At 37.0% G+C, this 21,157-nt stretch overlaps 1 protein-coding gene across 1 annotated transcript in view; it reads right to left on the bottom strand.

Annotated features, from left to right (window-relative positions):
* MGAT4A (alpha-1,3-mannosyl-glycoprotein 4-beta-N-acetylglucosaminyltransferase A) overlaps positions 1-21,157 on the bottom strand; it is a gene marked incomplete at both ends in the record, with an annotated part of 68,577 nt that overhangs the window by 36,949 nt on the left and 10,471 nt on the right. The window contains 3 exons of the mRNA XM_079549543.1: positions 673-806; positions 2,292-2,432; positions 5,881-6,048. Coding sequence (XP_079405669.1) covers positions 673-806; positions 2,292-2,432; positions 5,881-6,048 — 443 coding nt within the window. The remainder of the gene's footprint in view (positions 1-672; positions 807-2,291; positions 2,433-5,880; positions 6,049-21,157) is intronic.

The following is a 21,157-nucleotide window of genomic DNA, read 5'->3' as shown; positions in this document are numbered from 1 at the left end:
TCAGCAGAGCAATATACAGTTAGATGATGAAGGTCAAACATTCCCAAGTTCCAAATGAGATTCTTGAAAGAAAATATATACATCAAAATAATTATATGCAGTTCTCAGTATCCAGCAAAATTATTCCTGAAAGCTGTCTATCATTTTCCTTAAGATTTCAGCTAAATCAGAGCCAAACTGAGCAAACTATCCAACTGAATATTGTTTGAACTAGTTCATCAAAAAGGTCGAGACATACAATGTCCAGAATGGCCAGAAAATACAATTAGTAACTATCTGCATGTAATTTCTCCAGCTGTAGCATCAATCTAAGAAAGGACTAAACATGAGCATGAAGAAAATTCCCTTCTGTACCACAGACTCAGTCACTATTTTGATATCAAAGGAATAAGATTATTAGCACATCTCGGTTACTATGTATAAACAAAAGAAGGCATGCAAAATAAGCAGTCCAATGAATCCATGCCCTCTATTCCCTCCATAAACAGAAAAGGCTGGGCTCTTTGTGATCTTTCATTTCAGAAACACAAGATCCTTCTTTCCATAAAAAGGAGATAAAGGCACAGTCATCTGTTTATGTTCCAAAGAAAAAGGAGAGCTTCACTTCCTGAAAAAAGTAGCACCGTGTTTAAAGACAGATTAGAAACTGTATAAAAATATTTCTAGTGTTACCTCTCCTATAAAGACAACCATAACACAATCCAGTTTTTCTTCAGGGGACAGCTTATCGATAAGGGAGTGGAGAGTTTCTGTAAGGTAAGACTTGACTTTTCTTTTCACTGTAGGTATTCCCATTACAATGGAAACTGAAATCAAACAAAACAGAAATGTACACTTTCAGTAATTTCATACACAAGAACAAAATCAAAAAGTTAATTTTTTAATAAAGCATAACTTAAGAAATGCAAGGAGTCACAAGACTGAAATATCAGTAATTAAAAATAGTTTTTAACATACACCACTGATCAACAGGAACGCAATTTACAATCATCACAAATGCTCAGAAAAAACACTGCAAAAAACCCAAAAACAACAACCCCACGCAATTCTAGATATGTCAGGCTATTACACAGGTAAGAATCAACAACCACTGTATTAATCAGGTAAGAGTTAAAGAGCAACTAACCTCTCTAACTTAATTTTCCTGTTGGAATAGCCATTTTTCACAACTCAACTATTTAACTCCTCAGAAGTCTTATAAAACGACTCTGCTGATTTTGGCATTGATCAGGAGAGGGGAAGACAGGAAAATTAATTTAACTCAATTTTCTCCCTCTTTTTAATTAAATAAACCTGACTCCAATTTCTGTTCTGTAATTTCAGACTTCTGTCATATATTCCCAACAGTATGTAACACAGGCTTCACTTAGAATAATAAAGAACGAGAACATTTGCCTTCCCAGATAACAACACTGAAACAAATGGTGTTTACAGTCAGAAAAATAACCTGTGGCTTGAACTCACACATCTGACATATGAGCATTCCTTAATGTTAAAAGAAGCAGTGATGAAACTCATTGAAGTAATGAAAAAAATACAGGCCGGGAGTAACTAATGTTTCTTTCAAAAGCAAGGGTAGTAATGTTTAGATAAAAAATGGTCTAGAGGATAAACCATGAGCCCTTCAAATCAGATGACACACAGAGAAGTAAGGATCCATCAGTGGGACACTCACGCTTGGAGACAAACGATACTTTAAGACTCATCAGCTTGGTTGGGCTTTACCCTACTTACTTTCTAGAGCTCCTAGAGTGGGATTGAGTGGAGCTATCCTAATGACCAATATTTAGAATTTGTGAGGATTAAAAAGAAAAGGGGATCAACAGTACTGCAACACAATATTGCTTTTTTCCCTCCAACCAGTCCACATTTTATCGATGCAATTATCATAGTGCGTCCAACACTGAGTTATAACCAACACTAAAATAATTACATCCATGTATTGGTTGCCACACATATGGAAAAGATGAGAAAATACGTCCAGCAGCAGATCAGAAACTGTAATATACTTGCTTCCTTCTCTTTTACTTAGTAACAAAAACTCATCCAAACTAAATGCTTCTTAAAGTGTACCTTAAGATGGGAAAAGGCATGATTGATATTATGCAGAAAAGACCAAAGCTGAAGCCAAACTCCTTTCATCATGGATTCAGTATGAATTCTAAGAGATATCAATATGACACAAGTTAAATGAGCTGTCCTTGATCTACTAAGTAATGCAGTAAATTGTACTATAAGAACTACAAAGTCCTCCAGACACGAAACATAAAATAAACATTTTATCAGCATACCTCCTGTCCTTCCAAGGCCAACCTGCACAGAAGGTTGAAGGCTTCCTTCATTTTTCAACAAATGAGGCAAATGGTAATAAATATTTGGCACTTGAAGAGATTTTTTACTTGTTAGTTCTTTTAGTAGTTTCAGCGTCTCATCTGCAAACACACAAAACCAGTAACAAGGAAAAAAGAACATTAAAAAATTTTATGCAGTGGTAAATCATAAAATTCCCAACTAAAACTAACTAAAAAAAAAAAGAAGAAAAACAGAACAATGATGGTTTTTACTGAGGCACTGTATCTCACATAAAAGAAATTCTTTTCTTGTTTTAATTTTTAAAATAAACAATGGTCAAGATTATTCTCCTCCCTAACTTTGTAACAGATACATTCAGTACTTAATTGATCACATAACACAGTGTATAATCACAGAAGAATGCTCCATTTATTTAGCTTGTTCTGTGGGTTTTCCCCCCAGCGGATCAAAATGGAAAAAAATTTACCTAGTTTTTACTTACAGTTACCGAAATCAACACAATGCAGCAATGCTACTACAAATTGTAGTAGCATTAATTCTTCAAAAACTATATTTTCAAAACATATTGAATAGATTATACAGATTTTATACAGATACAGTATTAAATATACAATTAAGATTTTGAGTATTTTTGGAGTAAAATAATTGCTAGTGTGAATTTAATTTATGAATGTTATTCATAAATTGTGAATGTTATATAAATGAATATTAAAAATGTCCAAACACATTGGACATTTTAAAATATGTCTGTCTAATCTCGTGGCTTGCCTAGTCTGCATTTAGTGAAGAGACATCGTCCTGGGCCACATATAAGATATACAATATAGTTCATGTATATAAGTAACAAAACTTCCTTTTCTTTTTTTAATATTGTAATAAAAAAAAAAAACAAAAAAAAAAACCAAAAAACAAAAAACAACAAAACCCTAAAATTAGTGAGATATTTGACCTTGTTTCTGTGAACCTAACACAGCAAGGTCTGGCTCAATAGCACAAACACTAATCAAACACATCGCAAAACTAATTAAAAACCACATCACAAGTTACTTTGTACTTTTGTGAGATGCCAAAAACTAAAAAATGTCAGCACCGCACTGGGTATTTCCTCTGTAGTGAACTCATTAAACTACTTTAGTAAATAACGCAAGCCCCAGTTTAATTAATTAAAGGAGAAAACTTGTATGTCTACTTAATAACAGAAAACACATCTTCACAGGCACGCACACATTGCAGGTAGGCTGAAATATTACTATCAATCAGTGATCCCTGCATTTTACTCAGCAAGAGGCACAAGCACACGTAATACAAATGGGTTTCAGTTCGATCAAGCATGTGGTGGGCAATGAGAGGCAGAGCTAGCACTGCACCGTGCCCTTCCCTCCACAGCATTCAGTTGTCACCTATGCAGTCTCTGCTCAATATACATGCAATCAACTCACGAAAAATTTCACTAGAAGTCACATCATAATGTTAAAAGTGTGTGACCTGTGGGGCCACATCACTAGCTGTCCAGAGCCACGTGTGGCCCACAGGCCATGGTTTGGAAATGCCTCATTTACAGTATTTCTTGTTCTTTCTAGAGTACACTGCCTCTCAGGACGTCCACGTGGTCCTCACAAAGCTGTCAAGTTCAGTTTTCCCTGCTGTGTTGTGTGTTAATTTTCTTACATGTGTGAAAACAAGTCTCATTCCAAGCAAGCACTATGACAGCACATGGACCCTTACAAGCACTACAATATCAAGTTGTCAGAAACTGGAGCCAAGGTTCCCAAGAAAATCTGAGTTGTGCTGGAATGGTTAAAGTAATGCCATCAACATCACTACTCTCAGATTCTGAGCATAACTTCAGTAAAAAAAACCAAACAAACAACAGAAGATCTGGATGTTGATAAATTTTTTTTGTTTGGTGGGCTGTTTTGTTCTTTTGGTTTTTGTAGGAAGGGTATGAAACTAAATTCCTGACATCTTATAAGCTTGAAAATGCCTTTGCAAATAGATATCTTCAGCAGAGATGCTACTTTTGATAGATTCCAGTAAAAATAAGCTTCACATTTTCTGCAGTTTCACTTCCACTGCAAAAGCTGGACTAAAAATTTCCTCAAAATGTGACAGCTTTTTGTATGAATGAGTAACAATTTATAGAAAGCAATCTGAAATTGTTCCAAATTCAAAGACAGCAAATGGTATGAAGTATATGTGTACTGAAGTACATTAAACTTAGTAATATCTATTTAATCCTACATTGTAAGAACAAAAGCTCAGGAATTCAGACATCAGCTGACTTAAAATCATGGCTCCTCAAGGGGAAAAATACAACAACAACAACAAAAAACCCACTGGATGCTAGGATGCTCCATAGGCAGTTGGGTTAAACATTAAAAACATGTATCAGTAACTTCAGTTGCATCAGAAAATAATAACTCTCTACACTGCTTATAATAAAGCTGACTCATTTTTAGAAATAAATTAATCACAAATCCAATATTAAGTTTGTACGACTTCCTCTATAGTTATTAACAAAAAACGGATACACACGTAACAGGAAGACAGGACTTACAAGACAAGTCCATACTGTTTTTGGAGACCCAGGGAACTACAAAGGTTCAGGCTATACAGTGTATGAGCAATTCTTGCCAATATCAGAACAAAGTCTGATATTATTATAACCATTGTATAATTATAATTCTAAAAATTAAAAAAAAAAAAGGTAAAACTATAGAAACTGGTAAGTCATAGCACAAATGCAACTAGGTAACAGATTTAAAATTCTTTATCCAATGCTTTGATTTGCAAAAAAAAATCTTTAGGCTTTTTTTTCCTCCTCATTAGGCCAGTACTAGTGATATTTGTGCAAATTAAGAAATCAAACCTCTGCCCCAAAACACTTATTTTGCTATTCACTTTCAACCTAAAAAAAATATCAGAGAAAGTAAAGCAATTATGACATGATTTTAAAAGGTACCTTCAATAATCTGAGTAGCCTGAAGGTGCTCCCTTATATTGCCAAACACAGCTCTTAGTTAACTCTAGAGTTTACTGAACAGATTTTATCAGATTCAGAAATGGATTTAGAAAATATGCAAGACTCTACTACCGTATTTAATCTCTTGTTGATTAAAAGGTACATTCTGCAAATTGCAACCAATACTTTAGATATCTTTTATGCTTTTTTAAATAACCCAGCAGATTTTTAAACTTTTTTTTTAAATTGCTTCAAGCTCATCCTTTTCTTAGCGTGCTTGCTCATCTTTCCCCTCAAGCTCTATTTAAAAAGTGAGGTGAGTTGTTAAAATATCCCAAACTATGTATGGCATATGTATTAAGTCCCAAAAGTCCTTAGAGAGAAGAGTGGCTGGCTCATTAGGAATAGAAATTGAAAAAAAAGAACAAACAAACAAAAAAAAAAGCACACCAAATGCAGCCAGCAGATACAATTCATTTCATAGATTCGTTATTCATACTGCTGAACTGTTTCACTCAGCTTTCTTGGTATTAATTTCTCACTCTACAGTAACAAAGATGTTCATAGTCCAGAGTTAAAAAAAATAGCTCAATCACATTATGTACCTGAAAAATTATTCAGTGCATTCTTACTTCCATTCGTTTCTGCTACAGCACGCCTGAATTGCTCCAAGATAGCATTCAGCTCAGAAGAGCGTTGCAGAGTCCGATGCTCAGCGATACGAAGACGTTCCTTCAAAGCATGAAATTCCCGTTGATATGCAATCAACTTTTCTAGAGAGAAAAAAGATGATGTAGGTTATTTTGGGCAACAAATACCTACAGAGGGCTCTAACAAGGGACAGAGACTGCTCAGCATCTGAATCACAGCCATCAAGGACACAACCCAGCACAATCCCACCCAAGTACTTGCACAAGATACAGATGGAAGAGTGAACAACAGTAGACAAGGATGCCAGGCCAGCACTGAGGGGTGTATGCTCCTCACCACAGCCTCCACTACTCAGCATCATAAGACCACTCTGAATCTTTTTTTTTTTTTTTTTTTTTTTTAGCAGATGCCCCCAAACCCCATCTTTTAAGAAGTCTAATGGCAGCAGAGCTTTAAAAAAGCACAGGTTATGTCTTTTGAAAGCCTTCTCTGTATACTTGCACAGAATTATCAAGGTTGGAAAAGACTTACAACATCATCCAGTCCAAACACTCACCTATCACCAATAGCTCTCACTAAACCATGTCCTTCAGCACAAAATCCAAACGTTCCTTGAACACCTCCAGGGTCGGTGACTCCACCACCTCCCTGGCAGCCCATTCCAGTGCCTGACCACTCTTTCAGAAAAGCAGTATTTCCTAACGTCCAGCCTGAATCTCCCCTGGCGCAGCTTGAAGCCATTCCCTCTACTCCTATCACCAGTTACACGAGAGCAGAGGCCAACCCCCAGCTCACTGCAACCTCCCTTCAGGTAGTTATAGAAGCAATGAGGTCTCCCCTGAGCCTCCTCTTCTCCAGGCTGAACATTCCCAGCTCCTTCAGCCACTCCTCATAAGCCCTGTACTCCAGACCCCTCACCAGCTTTGTTGCCCTCCTTTGAACCCGCTCCAGAGCCTCAATGTCTTTCTTGCAGCGAGGGGCCCAAAACTGGACACAGTACTCGAGGTGCGGCCTCACCAGAGCCGAGTACAGGGGGACAATCACTGCCCTGCTCCTGCTGGCAATGCTGTTTCTGACGCAAGAATGACTGAAATAAATGCATGTCTCCTTTAAAAGGGGACCAAAAAGGAAGAAGGAAATACCAAAGCTCACTTGTTCATTTCTTGATTATGCTCTTGCCACCCACAGTAAGCATCCTTGCTCTGTGCATCTCTGTTTCATCTTACTTATCATTTCCCCAGATCTTCTTTCTGCTTACTATCATCACTGTCCTTCAGCCAATCTACAGATACTGGAGTACCTTACGCAAGTTTCTCACCATCACTCTTCCTACCACATACTTATAACCTGTAGACATACTTGTTACCTATTGATTCTTAGTTTTTAGTACTGCAGTGGTAACAAAGAAGCTTTAAAAGCAATTTCTATCTCTTCCTGTAGTTGTATTACCGGATTGCATGGAATAATGAAAGAATTACAGCTTTCCATTTCCTCCAACTTCTTTCAATTCACTTTTTGTTTTGTAGTTGGGATGTACTGTTCTGTTTTTAAAGCATTATTAGGTAAAATGGCCTGCATTTAAAAGATGGAAAAATAAGAATATAGGTTCCTACTTCTCAAAAAAACATTTCTCTTGCCAGACTTCTTTTTTCATTAAAACCAAATGGTTATTGCCTTTGCACCAACAAACCCAGAACACAGTAATGCTGGCACACAATACAATGCTAGGCAAACCACACTGTGACAACTTCCAGACTGCTGCTTGAAATGGGATTTGTTGCTTTAGTCAGCAACACTGAGATGGACAGGAAGGTTTTCTGGAGTTTCTGGCAAGAAGGACATTCTTACTTGCCAATGATACTCCCCCCCCCCCCCCCCCCTCCAAAATAAAAAAAAAATTAAAAATCAAAGATTGCTTGGAGCCATGCCTACAAGTTACAGTAATGTTACAGAACATTTTAACATCTAAACAAAAATGTATTTCATTAGACTAGCTGCCACACTCAAGCATGTGACTGCTATCACTCCCCAAAATGAATGATTGCAAGCTACCTAGATCCTTGATAATTTTTGTCTATACAGGGAAGAAAAGAACCAAAGCAAATGCAAGGTTTTATTAAGGGTTTCCATAGCGGTAGATAGCCTCAGAAGCAGCCTGCACTGAGACCATTAGATCTCCCTTGTCATCTTTCTCTATGGTACAAGATAGCAGACAACCATTAGCAATTATACTCTTCCTACTTCTTCTTAACATAGGAATTTCTCTGTGGCAGAGTCTGCATTCCTCCAGGGGAAACAAAGAGAAGCCTATGGTTCAGATGAGCGTCTCAATGTGAATTCACAGCCTCCCATATTGAAAGACAAATTCTTGGCAGAGGTCAGTGCTCTTTGTACACTTACTACAAGGTAACATCATGCTCAGTGCTCTGATTATTCTGGTGCTCTGAGGAACAGTAGAGTTCAGGGGGAGCAAGTTGCATAGGAATGTGACAAACAGTGGAAAAAGGCAATACTTCCCGCACTTCCAACAAGGAGAATCCATACTGCACAACCAGAAATATTTGACTCCTAAACTCTAGAAGTCAAGATTTTTCTACTCTCTAATTCATGCAGGTAGTGAGAAAATGGCAGTTACAGGACTCCTGTAATTTCACAGCAAACTGAGACTCTCAGTCATAAAACCACAAGTAACATTGAAGCCAAGTGAAAAAGAACTTTCATCCTATGAAGAAATGAAAACCATAATTTTGAATTTAGAACTATCAATAAAAATCCCTGTGGAGATTTTTCCTCTCACTGTGGAGAGGATACTTTCACAGAAGATAGTTGTTAAAACATCTCTAACTTACAATTTATATGTAAAAAAAAAAAAAATAAAATAAAATAAAAGGAGGAAATAAGTCATTTTCCCTTTAATGAGATTAAAAATAATACATGCCAAAGTTGACCTGAGGGAACAGCATGAAGCTGTGTCAGTAGGGAAAGGTTAGAAAGGTTAGGTTAGGGATTAGGAAAAGGTTCTTCACCAGAAAGTGGTGGGCATGGAACAGGATGTGCAGGGCCCCAAGTGCCGGTGTTCAAGGAGTGTTCAGACACCACTTTCCTACACAGAGTTTGAATTCTGGGTAGACCTCTGCGAAGCCTGGAGTTGGACTCGATGGTCCTCTGCGGGTCCAACTTGGGGTATTCTATGTTTCTGTGATTCTATGGTATTAACTCTTATTTTCATGACATTCTATAGCAGTTCTTGAACAAAGATTATTGGGAATGTAGGTTCCTAACTGTGGTACTTTGAAACTGTTCCCAGTAGAAGGTTTATCCAGTAGTTCAGTTCTGGGGCTCCAAATGAGCACTACTGGTACTACATTTATATTACTTCAGACCTCAAAAGTGAACGACTTTAAGAAATACTAATTCATTGGTCCAAAGTAGTCAGCTTCTCACAACCACTTTAACCAGACACATCTGGGTTAAGGAGACTGCTCTAAAAGATACATGAACTCCTGAAAGTCATCCTTTAAAAATATATAACTGGGTTTTGTTAGGCCATGATATTATTCAAACAAAAATGCTAAAAATAAGTATAGTCATATCTTAAGTCCACTAACCTGCAAGCATTTTACTGGTTACTCATGTAAAATCGAGCAAAAATTGTTGTTTGCAAGAACTGAGGCCCATTTGAAATACCTATATCTCTAATACTACAAGAGATTTATTTTTCTTTTCATATACTTGGATATTAATGTATCGTTTCTTGTTCTAGTATCATATTACTGTTCTATAATACTGTTAGCTGTACTCAGAAATAAAATAAATTTCTGACTACTTAGCAGTTTTTTTAAAAGGAGTTATACTTTTATCATACTTGAAGTAATACAAAATGCTGATCAACTACTCAAATACTTACTTAAAATAAACAACAACATAAAAAATACAAGGACCACAACAACAGCAACATCAAATTTGACCTTATACTACAAAGCACTTGTAAAAAAGAAAATGTCCCTTCCAGTTCAATAATAGTGGTCGTTGCCTCTGCCTGACTAGAAAAGTGAATGTCCCTTAAGGCAGTAGGAGCTCCTAAATACTCAAAATCTGAAAGAAAAGCAGTGTCCCTCAGGGGTCAGTACCAGTGCTCTTTAATATTTTCATCAATGACATTGACAGTGTGATCAAGTGCACCCTCCACAAGTTTGCAGATGACACTGTATAATAAGCTGTATAATAATATAATAATATAAGCTGTATAATGCAGTTGACACATCCAAGGAACAAGATGCCACCCAGACAGACCTGGGCAGGCTGAGCAGTGGGCCCAGTTGAACATCAAGAGGTTCAATAAATCCAAGTGCAAGATCTTGCACCTGGGTCATGGCAACTCCTGCTATCAGTACAAGGTGGGGGATGTAAGGATGGAGCACAGCCCTGCTGGAAAGCTCTTGGAAGTACTGGTGGATGGCAAGCTGGACATGAGCCAGCAACGTGTTCCCACAGCCCAGAAAGCCAACCGGATCCTGGGCTGCAACAAAAGTGTGGTCAGCAGGGTGAGGGAAGTGATCCTGCCTCTGCTCTGTGCTGACTAGGCATCACCTGGAGTACTGTGTCCAGATGTGGAGCCCTCAGTACAAGAGAGATGTGGACCTGGTGGAACACGTCCAGAGGAAGGCACAAAAACAGTCTGAGGGGTGGAACACCTCTCCTATGAGGACGGGCTGAGAGAGCTCTGGGGAGATTTGAGAGCACTCTTTCAGTATCTAAAGGGAGGCTATGAGAATGAAGGGGATGGACATTTTTTTTATTTTTATTTTTATTTATATATATATTTTTTGCACGTTAGGCACTGGCACAGATTGCACAGAGAGATGGTGGATACTCTGTCCCTGGAGACATCCAAGGTCAGGCTGCACACGGCTCTGAGCAACTTGATCTAGCCATAGGTGTCCATATTCATTTCAGAGGTGCTGAAATTCAAATTCCAATTCAAAAGCTTCTATGGTTCTATGAAAATAACTGCATCAAATGACACTCTTAAGTACTTAGGTATGAGCCTCCAAAACTAACATCAAGGCCTTATTTTTATTTAAACTTCGACTTAGCTCAAGTTTGGTGTTTATTTCCTCTCTCCAAAATATGAAATCATTTGAAAGCTTATTTCCTCAGTTTACATTGATATCATTAATATCTTTCCATCAAAAAATTTGGACTCCGAGAGGAAGATGTGTTACTGTGTTATGCAGAAGTCTCATTTGTATTGTAAAGCTCACTTCTTCCCTCACGAGGAAAAGGAAATCAAAATTTGCAAATGACTGTAGAAGCTTATCTGGAAATTGAAGGCAGTCTTTCTGAAATGTTTATGTATAATATTTACAAGTATCATACAAAAGAAGTCAATGGTGTAGTATTCAAATCACATTTGACCATTTAATGTTTTATTGTTCAAAGGTTTCTCTAAAACTTAAAGAAACTGAATTGATCTTCTGTCAAAAAGAATAAAACTACTTTTTCCATAGCTCCTATGTTGAAAAGAGAAATACTGAACACGAAATCATGAAAGTCTCAGAGATCAGCAGTTACTGTCACAAAAAATATATTTGTGCTTCCTTCCACAACATTATCAATGACTTTTCTTCTGCTGAAACACAGGATAATTTAACAAAACAGAGGAAGGGATTCAGACAGTAACTTACTGGCTTTACATAGCTGATGGAAGAACCCCAAAACATATCTGATCTCTAAAAAATAAAACATCCCTCTTCAACAGCAATGGTAGCAAATGTTGAAGATAACGTCTCAAAAATTTCAGCATGATCAATTTTATTTTAGAATGATGAACTTCTTGTTTCAGTGCAAAACAGTATATTTTTCCATACTTTGCTCTGGAAGTCAAAAGGATCAAACAAAACCAAGCAGCCTTCATGGTTCAAGTAAGAACAGTCTTCTTAAGAAATTACTTGAGAACTGAAAGCATTAATTCTCTTTTTCTTTTCAACTCTGGTACTTACAGCAAAACCCCAGAAGCCGGAATCTAAATATTTAAGCTGGCTTGATGCTGTGCGTTTCTTGGAAAATTAACACTATGTCAACTCATTCAGTAGTTTGTATTCTCTATTTTTTTTCCCCTCTCATTACAAGATGTTCTCCTAAATATGCAAGCCTAGAATTTAGACAGGCTCACTTGAAAGATGATGCTGTATTTTGAATATTAAAAATTCAAGTCAAATTGATTCTGCCAACTCTGAAGGTTTGCAAGTTTTTTATCTGAGACGAAATTTCAATTCTCAACCTACTCTTACTTCTCTGGGTTCTTTACGACTCTCCTATTAAACTCCTGTGAGAAGTCACCCACAAAGACTACATTACTCTAAGTAACTAGCTCAATCCATTCTCCTTTTTGCTACACTCTTGATTACATTATTTAATTCACTTTGAAGATTTAGACAGTTCATTAGCCAAGTTTTAAACCAGATGTCAAGTTTCTGAACTCATCATGGAATTGCTGAATATCTTAGCATAAATCTAGTTTACTAGTTTTTGGTTTCTTACTACAATTTGTACACTTCAACATGATTTTTAACAGCAAGGAGAGCTCTCCCTTAGATGCTTTAAACAAAGGTATCAAAGTAAAGGAATAACGAAAAATATCCTATAGTTTGAATTTACAAAAGCATTTTGTGGATCACCTCAGCACAACTAAAATAGCATAAGTAGTCTGGACTGTGGGTAGATTACCTTTACTGGCAGAATATCCAGTGTATAGTAATTCCAAATGTAAAACATACTGAGCAACAAGATGGTAAAAACATCCTGAAAACACAGCTTAGCAATTCTATGGATATTCAGTTTCAGTGTTATTAAATTAATCATCAACAGTTCTTAGGTTTGGGGGGGCTTTTTTGGTTTGGTTTTTTTGTGTGTGTTTTTTGTTGTTTTTTGCTTATGTTAGTTTTTATATTAAAAAAATTTCTAAAAACGTTAGCAAGAAAACTACTTTGGGTGCACTTTTACACTGTCAGAGTGGAGCACAGACATCTATGAAACAAGCAAAATCCTGCTATGTCTGCCTATTTGTTTTCCATAAACCACTCAAAAAGGAAACAGAGATGGGTAAGCATCAAAGAAATAACCTAGGAAACTTCCAATTATAGCACACACTTGAAAACTGAACACATGAAAACTGAACAGGATTCTTGATCAAGACATGGGTATTATTAAAGCAACAATCACTGAAAAACACTCAACTCACTGTTCAGATGTCTCAAGGACTGCTTGGATCCATCAACCATGTTGCAGATACACTTAAATATTGCCAGGAGCATGCAAATATAAGACAGCCTTGATCTTTCTGTTAAAGCTGACTGATACAAAAATTCAGATTTTGTTCCCTTATCTTTGACAGTAGCAAAAGATACACACACAGACACACATATGTGTATATACACAAATATACACACAAAATATTGTATCAGAGAATGGAGATAGAAGCACTACGAAAATTAGATGTTTGGTGACCCCCTGGAGGTATCTCTTCCAAGAAACAAGCAAAGAAGCACACAAAGTAAAAGGGGATTTTGCATTGCCAAAATCTCTGCAAAGTCTGACTCCATCTAGCCTTCAACAGAGATGCTGTAATAGTCTGGTACTCTCTAGTAAAAGCTGCACGACTGCATAAGAACAAAGTAAGTGTGGGTGCTGGGTAACAGGTTACCTCTTCTTGTCCTTCGGTGATTTTTTTCGTTTATTTTTTTCCCCTTTTTGCAGGGGACCAGGAAGGGCAAGACTGGAGAAGACAGAATTGATGATTGCCTTAAAACCCTTACAACCCCCAAGAGTGTTTCAGCAAGTGTGTTAGTGTTGTTGCTCTTCCTCAAAGATAAACATTTGCTGGCTGCTAAAGGGAACACAATCTACAGCATAAAAATCATCATGAAAGCTTCGTAAGCCATTATTTGTCTTATCAATCAAGCAGGTTTACAAATATGTTAAATCACAGGCCATTTCCACAACTGGAAATAGAACAGATTGAACTAAGGTGACTGTATTGAAAAAAAAAAAAAAAAAAAGAAAAGAAAAAAGCAAGCTGTAATTTACCGAAGAGCTCTGTGGTGGTACAGCTGCATGTCTCCAAAGGCAGATGCATCAGACAACAACAGAAAGAAAAATCACAAAAAGCTTTATGACCTTTCCATATCAACAGCAGGCAGTTGAGTCTTCCTACAATCTGCAGTCAGATAAACATCAAGAGTAACGGATCTGCCACCCAGAGAAAAGAGCCAGCCACAGGCCTGGCATGCATAAATGAAAGCAAGACAAGCACAGAAAGCTTAGTTTTGCCACACTGTGGGCCTGATTTATATTTCCTGCTCTTACCAAACTGAACTCTTGAAACCTCACAGCCTCTTTGTTCACTAAATGGGAACAGGAAGAATGACTGCCTTCTGACACAGCAACAAAAGGCTCCGGTTGGCAACAAAGCATTGCACGCAAATATTCAATTAGTAAAAACAAGTAAAAGCAAGAACAGCTACCTGGTGCAGCAGGATCCTCCCTCTGTCCAAGAGGGGGATATTCAAAGTATTATTCAAATGAATAACGTCTCACTGACAACGGTACTAAACTCACCAGCAGTTAAGTTTATGGCCCATCCTTAGTGATAACACTTTCAGTTTTCCACTTCCAGCCCTAGGGCTCCTGCTCATTAGCTCCTCACACATAAGCAGAACAATCTCAACAACCTAAAACTTTCAGCTGAATTGCTACAAATTAAAGGTTTCACAGCAAATGCTTCATGTTCTCTGCATGCACTCTTTAGACTCTGTGAGAATACACTGTAGTAAATGCTAATTTGGGCACTTCAGTACTTAGTTAATTTACAACTCACTTCTTCCATTAAAAATGGGGAACAAAAATAAAACATTGTCATGCCAGTAGCAAGCTTCATACATTCCTATCACACTTGCAACAAGAATTATCAATATACAGGTTGATACAAACTAGAAGGCTTAATGGAGAGCTTCCACACCGAGATTTATATAGAGCCAGTAGGCATGTTACTCCTCAGTGAATTAGAACCTGGAACTGACTGCCACGTTGACAATCTGGCACTTCTATTACAAGAAAGTCTCTTCATTTCTATTACATAAGGTGTAGAAATAACTTCCGCAATTCCCCTAAAATTAGTTCAAATGGAGGATTAGGGTCATAATAATATGACCAATAATAATATGAATAGGGAATACAGGATTCACAAAATCATGGTATTAAGTGCATCAGTATCCACTGTGTGGTGTCAGTGCCTGCACTTCACTGCCACAGGGAGGTATGCAACACGTACTTCCTTTAGACCATGCTTGATCTCTAACATCGAAGTACATTATAAACTATCATATTTGTAGTATCATTGGATCGAGTAGTCTTCTTTGCTCCTCATACACAAATACTCTTTTAAATTGAAATCCTACTATGCTAATGCATGGCAGACAAAATTACTTTTCACGTCAGTCAAAAAAAGAAAGACTGAATTCAAACAAAACTCTTCTTATTACACCAACATTTATTTTGATTATGAATTTTCTACATTATCTCAAAACTGGCAAAGGCCAGATTTCTTATTTTCATAGAATGGTTTTGGTTGGAGGGGACCTTAGAGGTCATCGAACTCCAACCCCTGCCATGGGCAGGGCTGCCCCCCACCAGCTCAAGCTGCCCAGTGTCCCATCCAACCTGGCCTTGAGCACCTCCAAGGATGGGGCACCACAGCTTCTCTGGGCAGCTGTGCCAACGCCTCACTGCCCTCTGAGTAAAGATCTTTTTTCTTAACAGCCAGCCTAAATTTCTCCTTTTAGTTTAAAGCCATTCCCCCTTGTCCTATTACTATCAGACTGTGTAAAAATACAGTCTCTCTTCTGCATGAAACCTCTCTTCTGGAAGGCCACAGTGGACATGTCCTGAAGCCTTCTCTTCTCCAAGCTGAACAAGTCAACTTCCCAGTCCTTTCTTCAAAAGAGAGGTATCCAGCTCTATGATCATCTCTGTGGCCCTGCTGTGCACCAGGGTCCAACAGCCCCACATCCTTCTTGTGCTGGGAGCTCCAAGCCTGGACAAAGTATTTTGGGCGGGTTTTGCAAAGTTTTGCAAAATACAATTACTTACTATCTGTGGTACCAAAATCCCACTCTCATTGACATTGTACAGCCATCCAGAACCCAAGAAATATCCAAGAAACACATAGCGGCATTGGCTGAGGAAAATATGAGCCATAGCTTTCACTGCTCTTTAGAAGTCTGGACTCCAGAGCTCAGAAGATACTCATGAATCACACTCAAGTGCCACTCTCTCAAATGTTTGGCTGAGGAATCAAACCAGTCACATGGGTATGGCTGAGAAGCTCTATCCACACACAAAAGAGGTTGCAGAATCCAACCGTGCCAACTTGCTTATAAAAATGGCAGAATATCATCACAATCTGATATAATGGTCAGGGATTAAAAACCGAGTATAGGTACAAATCATATTTGTACCCAATAATGTCAGATTAACCGATGACCTAAGAAAGTCTTAAAAAAAAAAAAAAAAAAAAAAAAAAAAGCCCCAAAAATTAAAAATTAAAGTGTGTTTATAAAGCAATTTTTGATTTTCTGTTTTGAAACTTTCTAAAATCTGCAGCATTGTGTCCTTGAAACGTTACAATATATTATCATGGATGACTACTCCCTACGAGCTAATTAGCTTCCTTGTTCCTAACGTGAAATGAAAGCCTTTTATAAGCAAGTTATGATGAGTTACAGAATCTGAGGCAGAAAAGTAATCAACCATGCAAATACAGAATAAGGCAGCACACTGTAAATGCTAAGAACAGATATGCTATAAATATAAGCTGTTAAGAAAATTGCTCAAGGTCGAATTTTATCAGTCCTATTTGAATGCTGTCCTGTGGGCCTTTTCAGTTAAGCGTTTGTGGCCGTACCTACATCCGAACGTTCTGTTATTCTGACAGAATTAGAGATTACATAATTGTTTTTAAAATACATAATAATTCATGATTTATGTAACAGTCTTGTACAAAGATTTCAGGAAAAAAACAAGAGGTCAATCATTCTCTTATCTCTAAGTCTTGTTATCCAAACTGACAGTCCATTTCAGCAATCTTGTATTTCAATCTAGCAAAACAACCAGGCAGAATTACTGTTTATTTCCCTTGCTTCCCACACAGAAGTGTATTTATTAGGACTGGAAGTATTTAAAAATATGCTTATTCAAGTAACTTGCCCTGCAAAGAGCTTGTTTTCCAGTGCAGCTTTTCCTAACTTAAAATAAATAACTCAAGAATTCTAATTACTTAACTTCTTCGCTGCAACTTGTTCACATATTGCACTCTGGGATCTGTATAAACAAATTACGGTTTTTTGTTCTTTCTGATTTTAATGCACTAGCACAAGTCTGAAATGTTTGCTTTGAAAATTTCAGGGCCTGATCCAATCAACAGCCGGATACTTTTGTTTAAACATTCCTTTCAGCAGGAGCTGGCATTGCTTTTACTAAAATTTTTAAAGCAACTTGAATATAATCATTTGTAATATCAGCCGGCAAAACCTCGTTACTTTGAAGTGCAAATTTCAGAATCAACTTACTCGTAAACATTCTTTTGACAAAGAAACCCTACTTTCTCAGAAATGCCACTCATACAAAGCAGAGAAGCAAAAGAGCAAAACAGCTGAGACTCTTGAATCTGCTTCTCTCCTTTTTTTTTTTTTTTTTTTTTTTTTTTTTTTTTTTTTTTAATCAGCCCAACTAGAATTGTTACAGTTAATGAAAGGTTTATGCTTGGGGGTATTTTAAAAGCTGGATAGAGCAGCTAAGAAGAGCTTTAAATGTCTCCTTCTCATTGCCTCTGTATATAAATCATTAAATGCAGAAAGATCCATTTAGGATATTTCCCATACAGGTGTAAAAACTTCTATGACACCAGTCTACACTCCGACAGAGGGTCTGACATTATTTTAAACACAAGGAACAGAAAGAATAATGTATCAGAAATCCAGACTCCCACAACTAAAAGAGGTCAAGTCAACAGAAGCATATGGTATTCTGTCTGTGCATTGGCTTCAGACAATAAGGATAATTAAACACATGATTTGTCTGAGAAGAGCTACTGACAACACAGGAGCTGGGCTTCTTTTAAACAGAAAGAATAACAAGCTACAGCAATGGCAAAAAATATATATTCACATTTGCAATTGCTTTGTCCTGACCTAAATGCTAACCTAACTAATTTAGTCTTCCTTGCCTAGTAAACAACACTACCCAGGTCTTCACGGACAAATATAATCCTCAGAGCTTTTTAGATTCTAACTTTTATGTTGTTGTTTTTGGTTTGTTTTTGTTTAACTCCTCGTGCTCAGAAGCACTGTCAACTCAGTCATTTCTTCTTTAAAGGGAAGGTCTCTGAAATCATATGCTAAATCAGCCCCACAAGAAGTAGCCAGTGTTTAACACATCTCCGACCTATGCAGAAACAGTAAGAATAAATAGGAACTTCACATATTCTATTCCCAAAAGCAAAGCAGATCAAGAAAAAAAATATCTCAAATTTCTGCTGTAGATACACTCAACACAAAATGTTCATTTTAAGAAATTAATAAAAGAGCTCAGGTGAGCACGTAATCCCAAGATTTTGTGTAATTTGGGTATTAATTCTTTACAGTGTCTGAAGAAAAGCATCATCTTTAAACAACCTTCACAAAAACCCTACTTCTTCTCTCTGCACAAGACTCCAAGTGTGGATTTATAACAATCTGTGAGATACTTAACGTTGATATTACAGTACAACCCCTAAAATTAACCCTGGTGCAGCACTGCCAATTCTCACCTGATTAAAAGAAGAGACACCTCTTTCACCTGAAGTACACAGAGAGATCTGCTGAGAGTGTAAACAAGAGTAACTACTGTCCTTTAGGTAATTCAACCCCTCTCAGTTAGCTTTACTACATGTGATCATCTGTGACATCTCACGTTCCTCCTCGGAACTCAATCACTGTATTGTCAGCTCCTTTTGATGAACAAGTACATCACTCTGTGTCCAGTAATATTCAAGTACACATTCTACTGAGAGGTCTCAAGTTCCTGGAGTGTTGTTGTTTTGGTTCTAAATACATATAACGTACGGATACATAATAAATACCTAGTTTTTCTCTACATACCTTCTTATAAAGGTATTGAAGTTTCAATTTAATTTACTAAACACAGCGTTCTCTAACACAGTAGAATTAATGAAACCGGAGTTATTGACTTTCCTTGTAATGGTCTTGACTGGAAAAGGGATTTGAAAGAGGAAAAAAAGCAGTCTTCACAAAGTTCACAGTGAAAACATTTTGTTGTGCCTTTATTATCCAAACCAGTGTGCACAAACAGGAAACCACTTTTCTAAATCGATTAGGATCACAGAAAGCTTGACTGGTTACCTGCCACTCACACCTTGGTAACAACAGCCAGTCATTAACTGAATCTACATTTATTATTTTTTTTTTTAAATCCTTTTGCATACAGTTAACCGTATTTTAAAATTAGATAGATTGAGTTTTAGTGAAAGGTTATACATTACTCCCTATATTTATAACATAACACATATTGGAAATCTCAAAAAAAAAACCAACAACACCTAATCTGAAATGAGTTTGCTTTTCCCTTTTCCAGCTCTGGTTGCATGAGTAAATTGTGCTGTTAAGAGCACCACACCATTAACTACACAGCTGGAGTCAAAGCCACGGCCAGTGCCTCCCATGGTGCCCAGAGCTGAGGGACAACCCAATTCAAAGGATAAAATCAAAGATCCTTGGTTAAGAACTGAGAATAAGGTGCAAGTCTTCTTTGTTCTGGAATACCCATATGTTTTAAATAACTATAATTAGGAGAATATTGATGACAGACTTAAATACTACTTAGTGGGAGCACTACAATACACACAGATGAGGTTCTACTTGGAAAAACACAGAATCAGGTACCCTGGCTTAGAGATGATAATCACACTAACCATTCTGCAACTGTGAGCACTGATGTAGCTCAAGCCTATAATTATGGCATTAGAGCAATTAAAAATTCAACCCTAGCTGGACTCTCAGAATCAGTCTAACCTCAATTCTATCGTGGAATCAATGCAGGTTTTGTTTGTTGGGTTTTTTTGCCATTAGTTCACAGACTTAACTTCCATATGATTAAAAACAAAATAAGCACAAGGTTAAAACTCCTGGTGGGGCAGGAGGAATGTATTCAATTTTATGTCATCTGCAAACACCAGAATACATAATGTATTGCAACAGATCAGAATGTCAACCGTGGCAAATGAAACTGTAAACACAAGGTTAGAGAAGATGCTACCTGGTTTCTAGTTATACTTGATTAAAGCCATTGGAATGAATTTCTTGAATAAGAAGCAGAAAGACTGTGCTTTTCACAAAAAAAAAAAAAAAAAAAAAAAAAAAGTCACCAAAATATTCAATAAAGAAAATCAACATTTTGGTTTAACTGTCCCAAACCTATTTATTAATTATTATATGTTAATTATTTTTAACTATTTTTCCATCACACTACCATTTCTCAGTATTATTCAACATTAGTTTGTGATGCTACAATGCCCCAGGGAACTGTGGCTCCTTTTGTACTTCAAATGAGTAAAGATTTGAGTACAATTCAGCTTCCATATTGGTCTCTTCTAAAACCAAGAAACAAAGATTTGTGGAAGATCTAGCCCAGTTCAGGAGTTATCCCCACAGAAGTAGAGATGCAAGAAACATTAGATGACTATGAACTACACCTTAATAAAACTGAATGGAAATAGAAAATTTTAATCTTCTGTTATGGGAAAGATTTTGTTGTTGCTGTTGTTCTGTTGTGTGGTGTTTTTGGTTTTTGTTTTTTATTTTCCCCTAAGAGAGTCTTTTTGCATTACAAACATTGTGGATGTAAAGTTGCACTTTATTTCTGAAAGATGCAGATCAATACATCCATAGGGTAGAAATGTTATTATCTCATCACTCTGAATGCCAGTATTCAGTATATAAAAGCAATCTGCTGTGCAACTTTTAATCAGTGATGATGAAAAGTAGAGCCAGTTGCATCAGCCACCAACCGCACAGTTTCCCTTACACACCGTAATGGAAACAGCTTAGCCATCAGCCTCCTACATTTAATTTTCCTTTAGAAAAAAAAAAAGAAAAAAAAAAGTATCTATAACTTCTC

Source organism: Tetrao urogallus (assembly GCF_951394365.1).
Source record: "Tetrao urogallus genome assembly, chromosome: 1".
Taxonomy (NCBI): Eukaryota; Metazoa; Chordata; class Aves; order Galliformes; family Phasianidae; genus Tetrao; species Tetrao urogallus.
The sequence above is the reverse complement of the archived record's forward strand: the minus strand, read 5'-3'. Positions and strand labels throughout refer to the sequence as shown.